Source organism: Maudiozyma barnettii (genome assembly GCF_903064755.1).
Source record: "Maudiozyma barnettii strain CLIB 1767 genome assembly, contig: KABA2_12, whole genome shotgun sequence".
Lineage (NCBI taxonomy): Eukaryota > Fungi > Ascomycota > Saccharomycetes > Saccharomycetales > Saccharomycetaceae > Maudiozyma > Maudiozyma barnettii.
In genome coordinates, this window is record NW_024545249.1 from 22,006 (window position 1) to 36,086 (window position 14,081).

The following is a 14,081-nucleotide window of genomic DNA, read 5'->3' on the forward strand; positions in this document are numbered from 1 at the left end:
TTGTATTTTTCAGAATAAATATCAAATTTTGTATGCTAATAAATGTAGAATTGACAATAAAATGGGAATTTTAGAATTTAAGACCCGCCCAATAATAAATACAAATATGTATTGTGAACTAATATAAACAGATGGTTGAACTAAGCATAGAATGGATGATTTTATTTGTTTTAAGATAAAAAGGGTATCTGGGATAAATCTGAAATAACGATGGTAGATCTCTAAAAAGTAATAACGGTTGTGTGAATCTAAAACTAATTTTATCTATGTTCCACTGTTTGATGTATTACTTTTGCTGGATTATATTCGAATAGATTCCGCCTTTGCAGGGTTACTGATGAAACAATGTTACGCTAGATACTTATGTTACTAATGTTGAATTATTTTGCATGTACTGTAAAATTTCATTAATTAGTCTTCTCATTGCTGACATAACTTTTTTTTTTATTTTCCTAGGCAATCGGTATTGTTCTATATCCAGCATTCTACCTAGATCTGGTTAACCTAGATGGAACAAGGATAATTTAATTAGCGTTACCATTATGAATTTAACAATCTTATTCTGTTTTCATTTTTCTCTCCAAAGAAAAAATATGTCTTTAAATATTGATTTGATCGTGATTTTATTGTATTACTTTATGAAGCAATAATTTGATGGCTTAGTTTTTGAGCCTTATTGTTTTCTCTTTGAATATTAGATGTTATTAGCCAAATTATGTCAGTTTCACTCTTACCCACGAATCTTTCGGTAAAATTTAGAATGCAAAAATAAGAGCGAGTTTGATTTAATTTAATATGAAAAAGTCATAGTAGTATCAACAATCTAGTGGAAAACAAAGTAAGGTGAATCACGATATAAAACGGTACTTCAACTACAATCAAGAGTGATATATCTACTTTTTTATTTGTTTGTTTACGTCAACGAGCCGTCTAAGTGATTCATTGTTTTGAAATATCAAGTATCCAATATGTTTGACGGAATACCAATAACAAATTATCAGCAAACAAAAGTAGAACCATTACTTCATTTAACTGAAAAATTGTTCCGTAATAATGCTTTTGATTCTTATTTGACGCCTCAGCAACTTATTGTTTTAGAATTTATAATAACGGCAGCAAATGATGAGGGAAAGATCAAAATATGGCAAGAACTTATGGAAGGTAATTTGTCATTGAATGTCCTGAATGAAAATACTACCCAATCAAAATCCGAAGATGCAACTGAAAATGATGGGTATAGAAGCTCTTCTGTCGAACCCCCGATGAATGACGATGACTTTTCGCAATTAGATTTGGAGGAGCTAAAACAGAGCATCAATGGGCCAAATTTTATTGGTAATCTTTCATTGAAATTACGTTATGTGTTATGGCAGTTCGCTATAAATGGAAAGAACGAAGATGATGAACTACATTTTGATAAAGATGATAGTAACTACGTGGACAATGATTACATACTTCTTGATGAAGAAGAAGATATTGTTGATGCAGAGAAGATCGATAGCGACAAGAAGGAAATCAAAGAAAAAATGGCAGAAGATCAACCTTTAGGTAACGTCGAACGTGAGGACGAGGATTATGATGATGATGATTATGACATGGAAGAGACAAATAAATCCAACATTACTACGCACCCTTCGGCAAAAGATACAACAGATATTGTCCAGTTAGAAAAAGATGATAATAACAAGTCTATTTTGACTATGAAAATATCGAAGGAAACCTTAACAAAACTACGACCCACAAATATAAATGGGATTCTATCTAATTGGAGAAGTATATATCATAATTTTGAGTACGATAGAGAGACTATGTTAAAACGTTTAAAACTAGAAAAGAATGATGAACTAATTGAATCAGGAAAAAACAAGAGATCTTACAGTGAATCTAATGAAGAGAATTCAGAAGATACGGTTACTAACCTGCAAGAAAATAAAAAGGAAACACCGCCTCTTGACTCTGATAAACAGGACGAGCATGATGGTAAAAGACCTAAACAGGATAATGTCAGCATTCCTTCCAATTATGGAATCGCTAGTTTGTCGATCAAGCATTTATTATCATCTATTGCTGATAATAAGTCAAAATTGGATATTTCCGATTACGAGTTGAAACATTTGCTGGTGGATGTAAGGAAGAATAGATCAAAATGGGCTTCTGACGAAAAGATAGGTCAAGAAGAGCTGTACGAAGCCTGTGAAAAGGTCGTCTTAGAATTAAGAAACTATACTGAACATTCAACTCCATTTTTAAATAAGGTCAGTAAAAGAGAAGCGCCAAATTACCATCAGGTTATTAAAAAATCTATGGACTTGAATACTGTCCTAAAGAAATTGAAGATGTTCCAATACCGGTCTAAACAAGAATTTGTAGATGATATTCTTCTGATCTGGAAGAATTGCTTAACATATAATTCAGATCCAACACATTTTCTGAGGGCGCATGCAATTGCTATGCAGAAGAAATCTTTACAACTAATACCAATGATACCTAATATTACGATCAGGAAAAGGGCCGATGTTGAAAAGGAAATGGACGACATGGAAAGGGATAAGGATTACGAGGAGGATGAGGAAGGTGATGAAGAAGTTGCGGGGTCCGGAAGGAAGGGTTTGAATATGGGTGCGCATAAACCTGTGAATCAATCTGAAAATGGAGCTCAAGATACCACCACCAAAGAAAATACATTTGCTTTATCAGAGAAAGATGATGGTATCAAGGAAAGCAACGAAAACAAAGAAATGGGTCCAGAAAATGATAAAATTGACAAGGAAGAGGTCAAGGTTGACTCAACTACTGATGTGAAAAACGAGCAAGATGAAGTCACTGCAAATTCTGGTGGTGAAGAAGGTAATAACCCCCCTTTAGACAAAAAGGACGAGATTGAAAATAACGAATTAGCTAAAGATGAAGATGAAGATAATGATCATTCAATCAATCCTGATAACGATGAAGAGGCTGAAGATGAGGACGATGAGGACGAAGATAAGGATGAAGAGGGGAATTATGTGAATTCACAATCTTATCTTCTAGAGAGGGACAATGATAAAGATGATATTGAAATATCTATTTGGAAAACACTAACTGCAAAGGTAAGGGCAGAAATATGTTTAAAAAGATCAGAGTATTTCAAAGATTCTCATTTAAATTCTCAGTCTGCCGCCTTACTAAAGAATCCAAAGATGATGAAACCCTTCGATGATCTTTTTAGTGAATATAGAACCCAAAAGGAATTAGAATTGTATAGCCAAAGAGTAGAACAGCGATCAATAATGAAAAACAGTTTTGGTAACGTTGTTAAAACAGAAGAAACTGATCAATCAGCAATCCCAAGTGCCAGTATACTAGAGAGCACTCTCTTTGATAAGGGTGCCTATGAGATCGATATCGATAACACTACATTCCTCCAAGAATACGACACGAACAATATATATCCGGATCTTGTCTACTCTGGTGTTGACAAAGAAGAAATCGACAAGCAGGAGAACATTATTATTGAGTCCGTCGTAGAGGAAGGTGTCATGAAACAAAGTGAATATCTAAAAAATATTAAAAAGGGCTTAACTCCAAAGATTAATAAGAATATTTCGTTGATACAACAAATAAGGCACATTTGTCACAAGATATCGTTAATAAGAATGCTTCAGAATCCTCATTATATGCAAAGTCAGCGTAGTGCCAATGCCACGACACTCTTGAATGCACATCAATATAAATATGATGATATCAACGATAAAATTGATTTGGATCCAGTTTCTCAACTTCCAACACATGATAACAGGGATAACAAGGAGTTGATGTGGAAGTTTATGCATAAGAACGTTTCTAAGATATCAATGACTAACGGCTTCGAAACGGCTGAGCCTGCTGCTGTTAATATGTTGACATCCTTGGCCGGAGAATATTTATCAAATCTAATCAAAACCGTAAAGATACATTCAGAAAGTGACTCTCTGAACAAAATGAAACGAGAAGACATATTGAAAATCTCCCTATTAGAAAATGGTATTAGTAGACCAGATGATCTCTATACTTATTTGGAATCTGAGTTTGGGAAAAAACCAAGAAAATTAAAGGATGTAAAGATGAAACTAGAAAACTTTTTGAAAGAACTATTAAGACCAACTTTAAAAGAACTTTCTGAACGTAATTTCGATGACGAAAGTCAAAGTTTCTTAACTGGTGACTTTGCTACCGAGTTAACAGGGGAAGATTTTTTTGGTTTCAAGGAACTTGGTCTGGAAAAGGAGTTTGGTGTATTAAGTTCAACCGTTCCATTACAACTATTATCTTCTCAATTTCAAGCAACAGATGGGGAAACAAAGGTGCAAGTTAAGAAATTGCAACCAGAAGAATTTGAAAAAACACGCTATCCAAGAATTCCTAAGGATTACATAGATTCTGAAAAGTGTTCTGCAGTTCTAAAACCATTTTTACAGAAAGCATTTGAACGTTCCAAATTGTATACTACGAAGCCTCCAAAAGGTGTAACTATTGAAGAGAAAATTAAAAGGAAGGAGACCAACCTGGATTCTCCGAACTATATTCTTTTGGAAGATGATGAGGTTATTGTGAAAACGAAGGGTACTGCTAGATTAAGACTCCCACCTACTGGTAAAATTAGCACGGCATATAAAAAGAAACCTCTCGCAGATGCCTTTATTCTCCCAGACGAACCTATTGTGGCCAAGGTCGAGGTGACTGCTGAGCCTGTCACAGAAGATGTTACTGGTGGATCAATCGCACTACCGAAAGAAGGTCATAGTTCTGTCGCAGTCGGTACGCCGGAAACGAGTAGTTTAACAGGGCCAGATAGTAGTCTATTATCTGATATAGATGCATCCAATGCAGGATCATTCAGTCTAAGTCTTCCAAAAATTGAGGAGAAGTAATCATATATAGAAGACATTATAGTAAATATTGTAACAATAATAGAATATATTTATTTTCGACAGCAGAGAGAGGTCACTATTTAGTTTTAAGTGTTTATATATTTTAAAAAAACATTCTCAGGGTAAAATAGTAATAGTTCTAATCTTAATTGAGATAATCGTTATAGCATACGTCAAGGAATTGACACTTAGTGAAGTTGTGCTTGTAACGGAGTAAGTGATGTGACGCCATTTCTGACCGTTGACTTCTGGTCGCGCTAAAAACAATTTGCGAACAACCTCGACGAAATTTGGATTGAGGTAAAGAATGATAAAGTGTACTTAAATAGGGACATATTTATTCTGCAGACATATCTCTAACAAAATGATAAGAAGCAAGAGGAAAGAAGGTATACCTGTATTCTCTATTGTCAAGAAACAACTATGGATAAGTTTAAGATACCAGGGTTTAGCAGAAATGTGGGCCATAGCAATACTGCACCAGATATGAGCAATGTGGATCAAAGACCACGCCACTTACTAGTTGCCAATTGTCCTAATAACAATCTAGCATTGGCCAACGTTGCAAGTGTCTCTCCGAATGATTTTCCTGATAATATATATGTTATCATAGACAACCTGTTTGTCTATACAACTAAGCATTCTAATGATGTTGCTCCAGGAACTGTTGGTTTAAATGGTAACCAACGTAGTTGGGGTGGTTGGTCCTTGAATCAAGAAGTGCAAGCAAGAGCTTTTGATTTATTCAAGTATTCCGGTAAGAGAGCCTATTTAGGAACCTTGGATATTGAAATATCTTTCAGATCTAGAGGTAAAGCTGTCACTACACCATTTGATCAAGACGAATTAGCTGCTCAATTTGCTAAAAATTTCGAATCGCAGATTTTTTCTGCCACTCAATATCTGGTTATGGAATTTAAAGGTCATTTTTTTGATTTAAGAATTAGAAACTTACAAGCTATTGATTTAGGTGATATTGAAATGAGTAACGAAGTTCAAGCAAGAATTGAAGCTAAAGGTATATTAACTAAGCAGACTCAAATTAACTTTTTCAAAGGTAGAGATGGTCTAGTTAATTTAACATCCAGTAATTCTATGAGACCTAGATCTGACGCGGTTATTAGATCAGATTTTAAATTTGAAGATTTGGGTGTTGGTGGTTTAGATAAGGAATTTACTAAGATCTTTAGAAGAGCATTTGCTAGTAGAATTTTCCCTCCAGCTGTAATTGAAAAATTAGGTATCACCCATGTGAAGGGTCTGTTGTTGTACGGTCCTCCAGGTACAGGTAAGACATTGATTGCCAGAAAAATTGGTAAGATGTTAAATGCCAAGGAGCCAAAGATTGTTAACGGTCCTGAAATTTTAAGTAAATATGTCGGTTCTTCAGAAGAAAATATTCGTAATCTTTTCAAAGATGCCGAAGCAGAATATAAGGCTAAAGGTGATGATTCATCATTACATATTATCATTTTTGATGAATTGGATTCTGTATTCAAACAAAGAGGTTCTAGAGGTGATGGTACTGGGGTTGGTGACAACGTTGTTAACCAATTATTAGCTAAGATGGACGGTGTTGATCAATTGAATAATATTTTGGTCATTGGTATGACTAACCGTAAGGATTTGATTGATATCGCTCTACTACGTCCAGGTAGATTCGAAGTCCAAGTCGAAATTCATCTTCCAGATGAGCCAGGTAGATTACAAATTTTCGAAATTCAAACCAAGAAAATGAGAGAGAACAAGATGATGGATACCGATGTTGATCTAGCAGAGCTAGCTAAATTGACAAAGAATTTCTCTGGTGCAGAAATTGAAGGTCTAGTTAAGAGTGCAAGTTCTTTTGCTATAAATAAGACTGTTAATATTGGTAAAGGTGCTACAAAGTTAAATCCAAAGGATATTGCTAAATTAAAGGTCACTAGAGATGATTTTATGAATGCCCTAAGTGAAGTTACACCTGCCTTTGGTATCAATGAGGAAGACTTGAAAATGTGTATGGAAGGTGGAATTATTAGATATTCTGATAGAGTAAATTCTATAATTAAGAATGGTGAGCGTTATGTTCGTCAAGTTCGTGAAAGTGAAAAGTCTAGATTGGTATCCTTGTTGCTTCATGGTCCACCAGGTTCAGGTAAGACAGCATTGTCTGCATCCATTGCATTAAAGTCCGAATTCCCCTTTATTAGAATGATTTCACCTGGTGAGCTTTCAGGTATGTCAGAAAATGCAAAGATTGCATACATTGATAGTACTTTTAGAGATGCATACAAATCTCCGTTAAATATCCTAGTGATTGATTCTATTGAGACTTTGGTCGATTGGGTTCCTATCGGTCCGAGATTTTCTAACAATATTCTACAAGTTCTAAAGGTAGCATTGATGACAAAACCACCTGAGGGACGCCGTTTGTTAATCATGACAACTACATCTACATATAGTGTGCTGAAACAGATGGATATATTGAGTTGTTTTGACAATGAAATTGCCATTCCAAACTTAACAAACTTGGACGAATTCAACAATGTTATGATGGACACAAAATTCCTAGAGGATGAAGAGAGAGTTAAAGTTGTTCACGAATTAAGCAGAGTAACTCCTAACTTCAACATTGGGATCAAAAAGGCATTAACTAATATTGAAACAGCTAGACATGATGATGACCCTGTTAATGAGATTATAGAGTTGATGACACAAGCCTGATGATTATATATCGAGCTGTGATCTATGTAATATATGTAAGAAAGAAATAAAAAATAATTAGGGTTTGTTTGCCACTATAAGATAGTGAATAGTTAATCCAGGGTAGGGGGTTATCAACTTTGGTCTATCTCTTTCTGTCTTTATAATGCCTATCTTAACTTTGGGTGTGTTAGTATTTATATTACTGAACTTTTTTTTTAAGACGAGGGTAACGCCTAGTTAATTCGAAAATTGAAAATTTTTTCACTTTCGACGCTCATCCAGCTTCAGTAAGCTGATAGATTGATAGTGTGCTAACTTTGGCGTACAAACTAAAGAGAAGAATACTATTTGAAGACACCTTAGCTTATATTTTGATAAGATAGTACCGTTATATTAGTACTATAATATAGGTCTAACTAAATCAACGAAAAGGATACTGATCAAAGATGGCTCCTCCACCATTACGTCCTGAGAATGCTCTTAAAAGAGCTGAAGAATTAATTTCTGTTGGTGAAAGCCAAGCAGCTTTACAATCTCTTTTCGATTTCTTCACAGCTAGAAGAATTCGTTTTGCTGAACCAGCAGCTGTAGAACCAATTGTGTTCAGATTTTTGGAACTTGGTGTCGATCTAAAGAAAGGTAGAATGATCAAAGATGCCCTTCACCAATATAAGAAATTGGTTCAAGGTTCCCCAGAAGGTTTAGCATCTGTGAGTGCTATCTCCCGTAAATTCATTGATGTTGTTGAAAAGAAGATTGTCTCTGAACAAGCTAAGGAAGACCAAAAGACTGATGAAGAAGATGATGATTTGGAAGGTGGTATTACCCCAGAAAATTTGTTAATCTCTGCTTATGAAGAGGATCAATCTGTTGCTGGTTTCAATGACGAAGCACTAACTTCATGGATGAGATTTACATGGGAATCATACCGTGCTGTCTTAGATCTTTTGAGAAACAACTCTCAATTAGAAATTACATATTCTGGTGTTGTTAACAGAACCATGATGTTTTGTTTGAAAAACAACCGTAAGAATGAGTTCAAAAGATTAGCTGATATGTTACGTCAACATTTGGACGCTGCTAATTACCAACAAAGTAAGTCTGGTACAAACATCGTCGATCTAAGTGATAATGAAACTTTGCAACGTTATTTAGAACAACGTTTCCAATTGGTCAATTGTTCTGTTAAGTTGGAACTATGGCATGAGGCCTTCAGATCTATTGAAGATGTTTTCCATTTGATGAAGTTATCAAAGAGTTCTCCAAAGTCCTCCACTTTGGCTAACTACTACCAAAACATAGCTAAGGTTTTCCTTGTATCTGGTGACTCCTTGCTACATACTGTTGCTTGGAAGAAATTCTACGATCTATATTTGAGTAATCCAAAAGCTACTGAAGATGATTTTAAGACTTACACTTCTACTATCTTTTTATCTGTTTTGGCCGCCAAGTTAGATGATTTACCAACTGTTGGTTATGATCGTCAATTCCGTCTATACCGTTTATTGGGTCTAGAAGGTAAGCCAACCAGAAAGGAAGTTATGGCCACACTTTTAGAAGAAGATTTCTACAAGTATGTTAACGACGACATCAAGTCTCTATACGCTGCTATGGAAGTTGACTTTTCTGCCGAAGGTGTCAAAGCTCAACTTTCTGCTCTATTGCCAAAATTGAATGCTTTACCATATTTTGCCCAATACGTTGAATCTATCAGAGATATCATTGTTAGAAGATCTATTGTTGAGGCCTCTACCAACAACAATAGCATTACGTTGACTGATCTTTACAAATTCGTTTCTTTACCAGAGCCATTTAACATGTCTGAATGGAGCATCGAAAGAGCTTTGTTAGAAGCTGCTGTGGAAGATTATGTTTCTTTCACCATTGACCACGAGAGTAACACTGTTCAATTTGTCAAGGATCCATTCACTGTTTTTGCCCAAATCTCTGCTGAAGCTGAAACTACTGAAGATGCTGAAGAAGAAGAAAACGATGAAATTCCAGAAGAAATCGAAGGTGAGGAAGAAATTGCAGAAGTTGAAGGTGAACAAGCTGAAGGTGAAGAAGGTGCCACTGGTGCTGCTGAACCCGAAGTCATTGTCACTCGTAACTTCTACATCCGTAACAGACTATCTGAATTATCCAAGACCTTAAGTGAAGTGGATACTTTTGCTGGTCTACCATACGTTGCTAAAGTCAAGCTTGCTCGTGAAGCTTTGATTGAACGTAACAAAGAATCTATTGAAAAGGCCAAGGCTGCTGCCGAAGAGCGTACAAAGAGACATCAAGAAGCTAGAAGAAAATACCAAGAAGAAAATGCTTTACATGCTGAAGCTGATGCTGAAGTCAGACAAAAGCGTAACTTGGAAGAAAAGGCATTGATGGAAGCCAAGCTTGCTGAAGATGCTCGTCAACGTTTAATTGAAAAGAAGAGACGTGAATTGAATGCATTGAAGGAGACTATCACTGCCAAGGCCATTGGTGATATTAACGCTAAGGGTAACGTGTACATTGACCCAGCTTTAGCTAAGACCATGGAACTAAAGGATTTGAGAACCATGATTGTTTCTCTGTTGTCTAAGGATCAAATTGAATTACAAGAGAAGGTTGACTATGCTAGAAACAGATTGGATTACACTGAGAGAGCTTTAAGAAAAGTTGAATTACCAATCTTACAGAAGGAAGCTGAAGAATATAAGGCAGTCGATATGACTAAATACGAAGCCATGAATGAAAAGATCATTGCTGCTGCTAAGACTGAACATGAAGCTCGTCTAGAAGATCATGAACGTTTGACCAGTGTTTATTCTGACTTCCAAAGTTTGAAAACCAAATTGGAATCTGCTCATGAAGCAGAATTTGGTGCTCAACGTGATGCTCTAAGAGCTAAATTCGAAGAAGCTAAGAAAGCTCGTATTGCAGAAGTTCGTCAACAACGTTATGATGAACTAGTTGCCCAACGTAAGGCTGAGATTGCAGCTGAAGAAAGAGCTGCCCGTGCACAATCTGATGAAGAGATTATGCGTAAGAGAAGAGAAATGGAAGATGCAGTTGCTAAGAAGAATGCCTCAGTTGCTGCTGCTACCCCATCTATTGCCCCATCTATTGCCCCATCTCAACCAAGATCTTCACCATTTGGATCAATGAACGATTCCAAACGTGAAGAAATTGCCCGTAGACAAAGAGAAATGGAAGCTGCCCTTGAAGAAAGAAAATCTCAACCAAAGGCTTCTCCATTTGGATCAATGGATGATTCTAAACGTGAAGAAATTGCTCGTAAACAAAGAGAAATGGAAGCTGCATTAGAACAAAAGAATTCTTCACCTGCACCAAAGAAGGGTGCCTATGTTCCACCATCTAGAAGAAACAGAAAATAATAAATACATATAAATATAAATATATAAATACAAATAAACTTCTTATACTAACAAATATTACAAATTTTATTTTTATTAATTATTTTTTTATTAATTATCTATTTATTGTGTACAAAATAAAAAAAAATACCTACGTTAAAACGTTAATGAAACATGAGAAGGGGGGTGGTGGATATATAAGTAAAAGGTTGAACTGATTATGATTATGCTTATAATAGAGCGATGGCAGCAGCAGCGATAGCACCCATAACTGAGTTGACAGGGATGAAATCTTGAGCAGCCATACCCTTAGACTTTGAACTTGAACTTGAAGAAGAGTTAGAGTCTGAAGAAGTAGTCTTTGAGCTTGAAGAAGTCTTTGAGCCAGACTTAGTTGAAGAGGTGACAGCTGAAGAAGATGAAGAAGAGACTGCACCGTTCTTACAAACGAAGGAATCACCTTGAATGGCACCATTACTTTGTAATTTCTTAATAGCAGAACAAGAGAAATTGGAAGCGTTAGTTTCAATAGTAGCATCACCTCTAACAGATTTCAAAGAGGATAAATCCAGACTAGAGAATTCACCAGTGACGATGACGGCACCACCAACAGTTTGAACGTTAGAGAAACCGTCGATCTTTTGTAAGTTGGTGTTGTTAGCGACAACAAAACCACCACCAATGGAAGTTAAATTCTTACATTCTAAGACGGTTAAATCTTCATTGGAAGTCACTGAAAAAGTTTGACCAACTTTAGTCAATTTATTTAGAGTGATATTAGATAGAGTGTTATTAATGAAACCTAAGGAAGCATTAACAGTTTGTAATTTAGGGAAAGTAGCTTGTTCAACGTCTCTTAAAGTGATGTTATTAGCCCAAACCAATTCATTGAAGGAAACTTGGGTAGATTCACCATTGAAAGAGATTTGTAAAGAGTCACTAACAGATTCTAAAGAAGAATTGAAAGATGATAAATATCTGTTATTATTAATATTTAACTCAGAGACTTCTTTTAAAGTTGAAAACCCATCAACAGATTCCAAAGTAGTATCTGAGATTTGAATGTTATTAGCCTTTTGTAAATTTGTTGAAAAAGTACTAATAGCTGGCAAAGTTTGTAAGATAATGGAATCGACTTGTTGTAAAGAACCGAAGGATGCACTAGCCAAAACGGTTAGATCTTCTAGAGTCAAACCACCAGTGACAATAGTTAAAGAATCGGCAGAGAAATTAACTAAATCGGTAGCGTTATATAGACGTAAAGAACCATCGATTTTCTTAACGTTGGCTAAAGCAGCAGATCCTAAAGAACCAGTAATGGTCAAATTACCTACTAATTCGGTACAACTGGCGATTTTATCTAAATCGGCTTGAGCGGTAGCGGTAGCACTAGTACCTAGACTACAACCAGAGGCTACTGATTGAGAGGAAGTAGAGTTAGCAGCGTAAGCTGTTGAAGAGACAGCAGCAACGGTAGCTAGAGCGGTCTTCTTGAATTGCATAGCGAGTGGACAGGTAGGGTGAAGGGGTATGTAATGAGTGAAAGTTAATGAGTTTAATGTAAATTATAAAAGTAATAACAAAGCAAAATAAAATAAAATAAAACTCGAAGTAAGATAAATAAATAAATAAATGTAAGAAGGGGGAACTGTCTCTTATAAATAATAGAAATAAAACAGCAAAACTAAAACCAAAACCAAAAAAAAGTACAGCAGCAAAAGAACGAAAAGTATTCAACTTCAATTATTATTTTTTCAGCGAATTATTGCATTACTTATAAATGAATAGAATGGTTTCTATCCTTAAACGTCAACAAACCGTTCTTGTTGTTTGTTGACAAATCAAAACTTCACGTAATCAAGAACAAAATCACAACAAACAAAATCGAGAAAATTTTTCAGTTTCTCTTTTCGTCTTTGGAAAAGATATTTCGCGCATTTCCCTCTCAGACACCTGCAGAGACAACAGCCGTCCCACAGCGCAAACCCAAAAATGGGTGGGAGTCGTGTTCGGTTGTTCTCTCGGAAGAGAGAGAAAACGCTGCACAACGCGAACGGCCGAGCAGCGTGCGTCCTTTCCCCCACGGCTTTTCTCTGGTTGATTGATTGCTTGATTGCTTTTTTTTCTATTTGGCGTGGTGCACCCACACACCCGCTTGTGTCACGTGCACATGTATTGCATGTCACGTGTATGCCGTGCGACGCGATACGTGTGCACGTGATCTTCCTGCTTGGATAGTCAGGGTAACCCTCAACTACAAAATGTTTTAGTAGACAGAAATAGAGATCATTAAAGAAGTTTTCCACATATAGAGAGAAAGCTGATTGCGGTTAATGATGTATATGTAATGAATACGTGCTATGTCTATATCTCCTGTTGCATCTGTTCTTGTCAATAGTGTGCTGTATCTGTTATTACTATCTTGTATTATATTTGTTATTTAGTGCTAATAGTGTGCTGTACCTGTTATTGCACAATTTCGCACAGGGCGCTCACTATTTCTATCTCTATTGGAATCTTAAAGAGGTAAAATATACATAACTCATACCATATATGAACAGATAAATATTGAGAAGATCGGTAACAATGATACATGAAGCTTATATCGAGGACCTGTTACATCAAACATTAAAACCATTCGCTACAGATTCACAACAATTGCAAATACAATCAGCTATATTACTCTCTACCAAGAATGGATCCGTATTATCATACTCGACAAATTTAAATCTGTTAGATGATTCTAATACTACCAACAATGAAACAAGTTTGAAATTGATGACTTTGTTATGTAAGGATAAATGGGACGAAAATGAAAATGATGAACCTGAACCGCATTATATCTTTAAATGGGATTCGTATGAAACAAGAATCTACAACTATGAAATTGAAAATCTACATGCTGCTATTACAAAAATTCCAAATAGTGATCTTTTATTATTATTAATAGCAGATCCATCATTCCCTTATGGTTTATTAACTTTAAAGATGAAATATTTATTAAAATCTTGTAATTCTTTAATTAATTATAAATTAAATTCAAACGAATAAAATACTATTACGTTTATGTGTATGCTATATTGAGGGGGAGGGCTGTCGCGCACCCTTTATTAACTAATTCTTATTTTTTTTTTTTTTTTTTTTTTTT

The 14,081-nt window shown here is 35.5% G+C and overlaps 5 protein-coding genes across 5 annotated transcripts; 4 read left to right on the forward strand and 1 right to left on the reverse strand.

The window, feature by feature from the left end:
• Positions 1 to 968: 968 nt before the first annotated feature.
• On the forward strand, positions 969 to 4,889 carry SPT7 (SAGA histone acetyltransferase complex subunit SPT7; the record flags this gene model as incomplete). The annotated part of the gene is made up of 1 exon (XM_041552749.1): positions 969 to 4,889. One exon carries the CDS (start codon positions 969 to 971, stop codon positions 4,887 to 4,889), a length of 3,921 nt encoding a protein of 1,306 aa, XP_041408683.1.
• Positions 4,890 to 5,312: 423 nt separating this feature from the next.
• SEC18 (AAA family ATPase SEC18) lies at positions 5,313 to 7,595 on the forward strand (the record flags this gene model as incomplete). Its single annotated transcript, XM_041552750.1, has 1 exon — positions 5,313 to 7,595. The coding sequence occupies one exon, from the start codon at positions 5,313 to 5,315 to the stop codon at positions 7,593 to 7,595; it is 2,283 nt and encodes a 760-aa protein (XP_041408684.1).
• Positions 7,596 to 8,023: 428 nt separating this feature from the next.
• RPG1 (translation initiation factor eIF3 core subunit a) lies at positions 8,024 to 10,954 on the forward strand (the record flags this gene model as incomplete). Its single annotated transcript, XM_041552751.1, has 1 exon — positions 8,024 to 10,954. One exon carries the CDS (start codon positions 8,024 to 8,026, stop codon positions 10,952 to 10,954), a length of 2,931 nt encoding a protein of 976 aa, XP_041408685.1.
• Positions 10,955 to 11,163: 209 nt separating this feature from the next.
• On the reverse strand, positions 11,164 to 12,435 carry ECM33 (Ecm33p; the record flags this gene model as incomplete). Its single annotated transcript, XM_041552752.1, has 1 exon — positions 11,164 to 12,435. The coding sequence occupies one exon, from the start codon at positions 12,433 to 12,435 to the stop codon at positions 11,164 to 11,166; it is 1,272 nt and encodes a 423-aa protein (XP_041408686.1).
• A 1,084-nt stretch (positions 12,436 to 13,519) lies between these two features.
• On the forward strand, positions 13,520 to 13,984 carry SLM4 (Slm4p; the record flags this gene model as incomplete). Its single annotated transcript, XM_041552753.1, has 1 exon — positions 13,520 to 13,984. One exon carries the CDS (start codon positions 13,520 to 13,522, stop codon positions 13,982 to 13,984), a length of 465 nt encoding a protein of 154 aa, XP_041408687.1.
• Between the last annotated feature and the right edge of the window lie 97 nt (positions 13,985 to 14,081).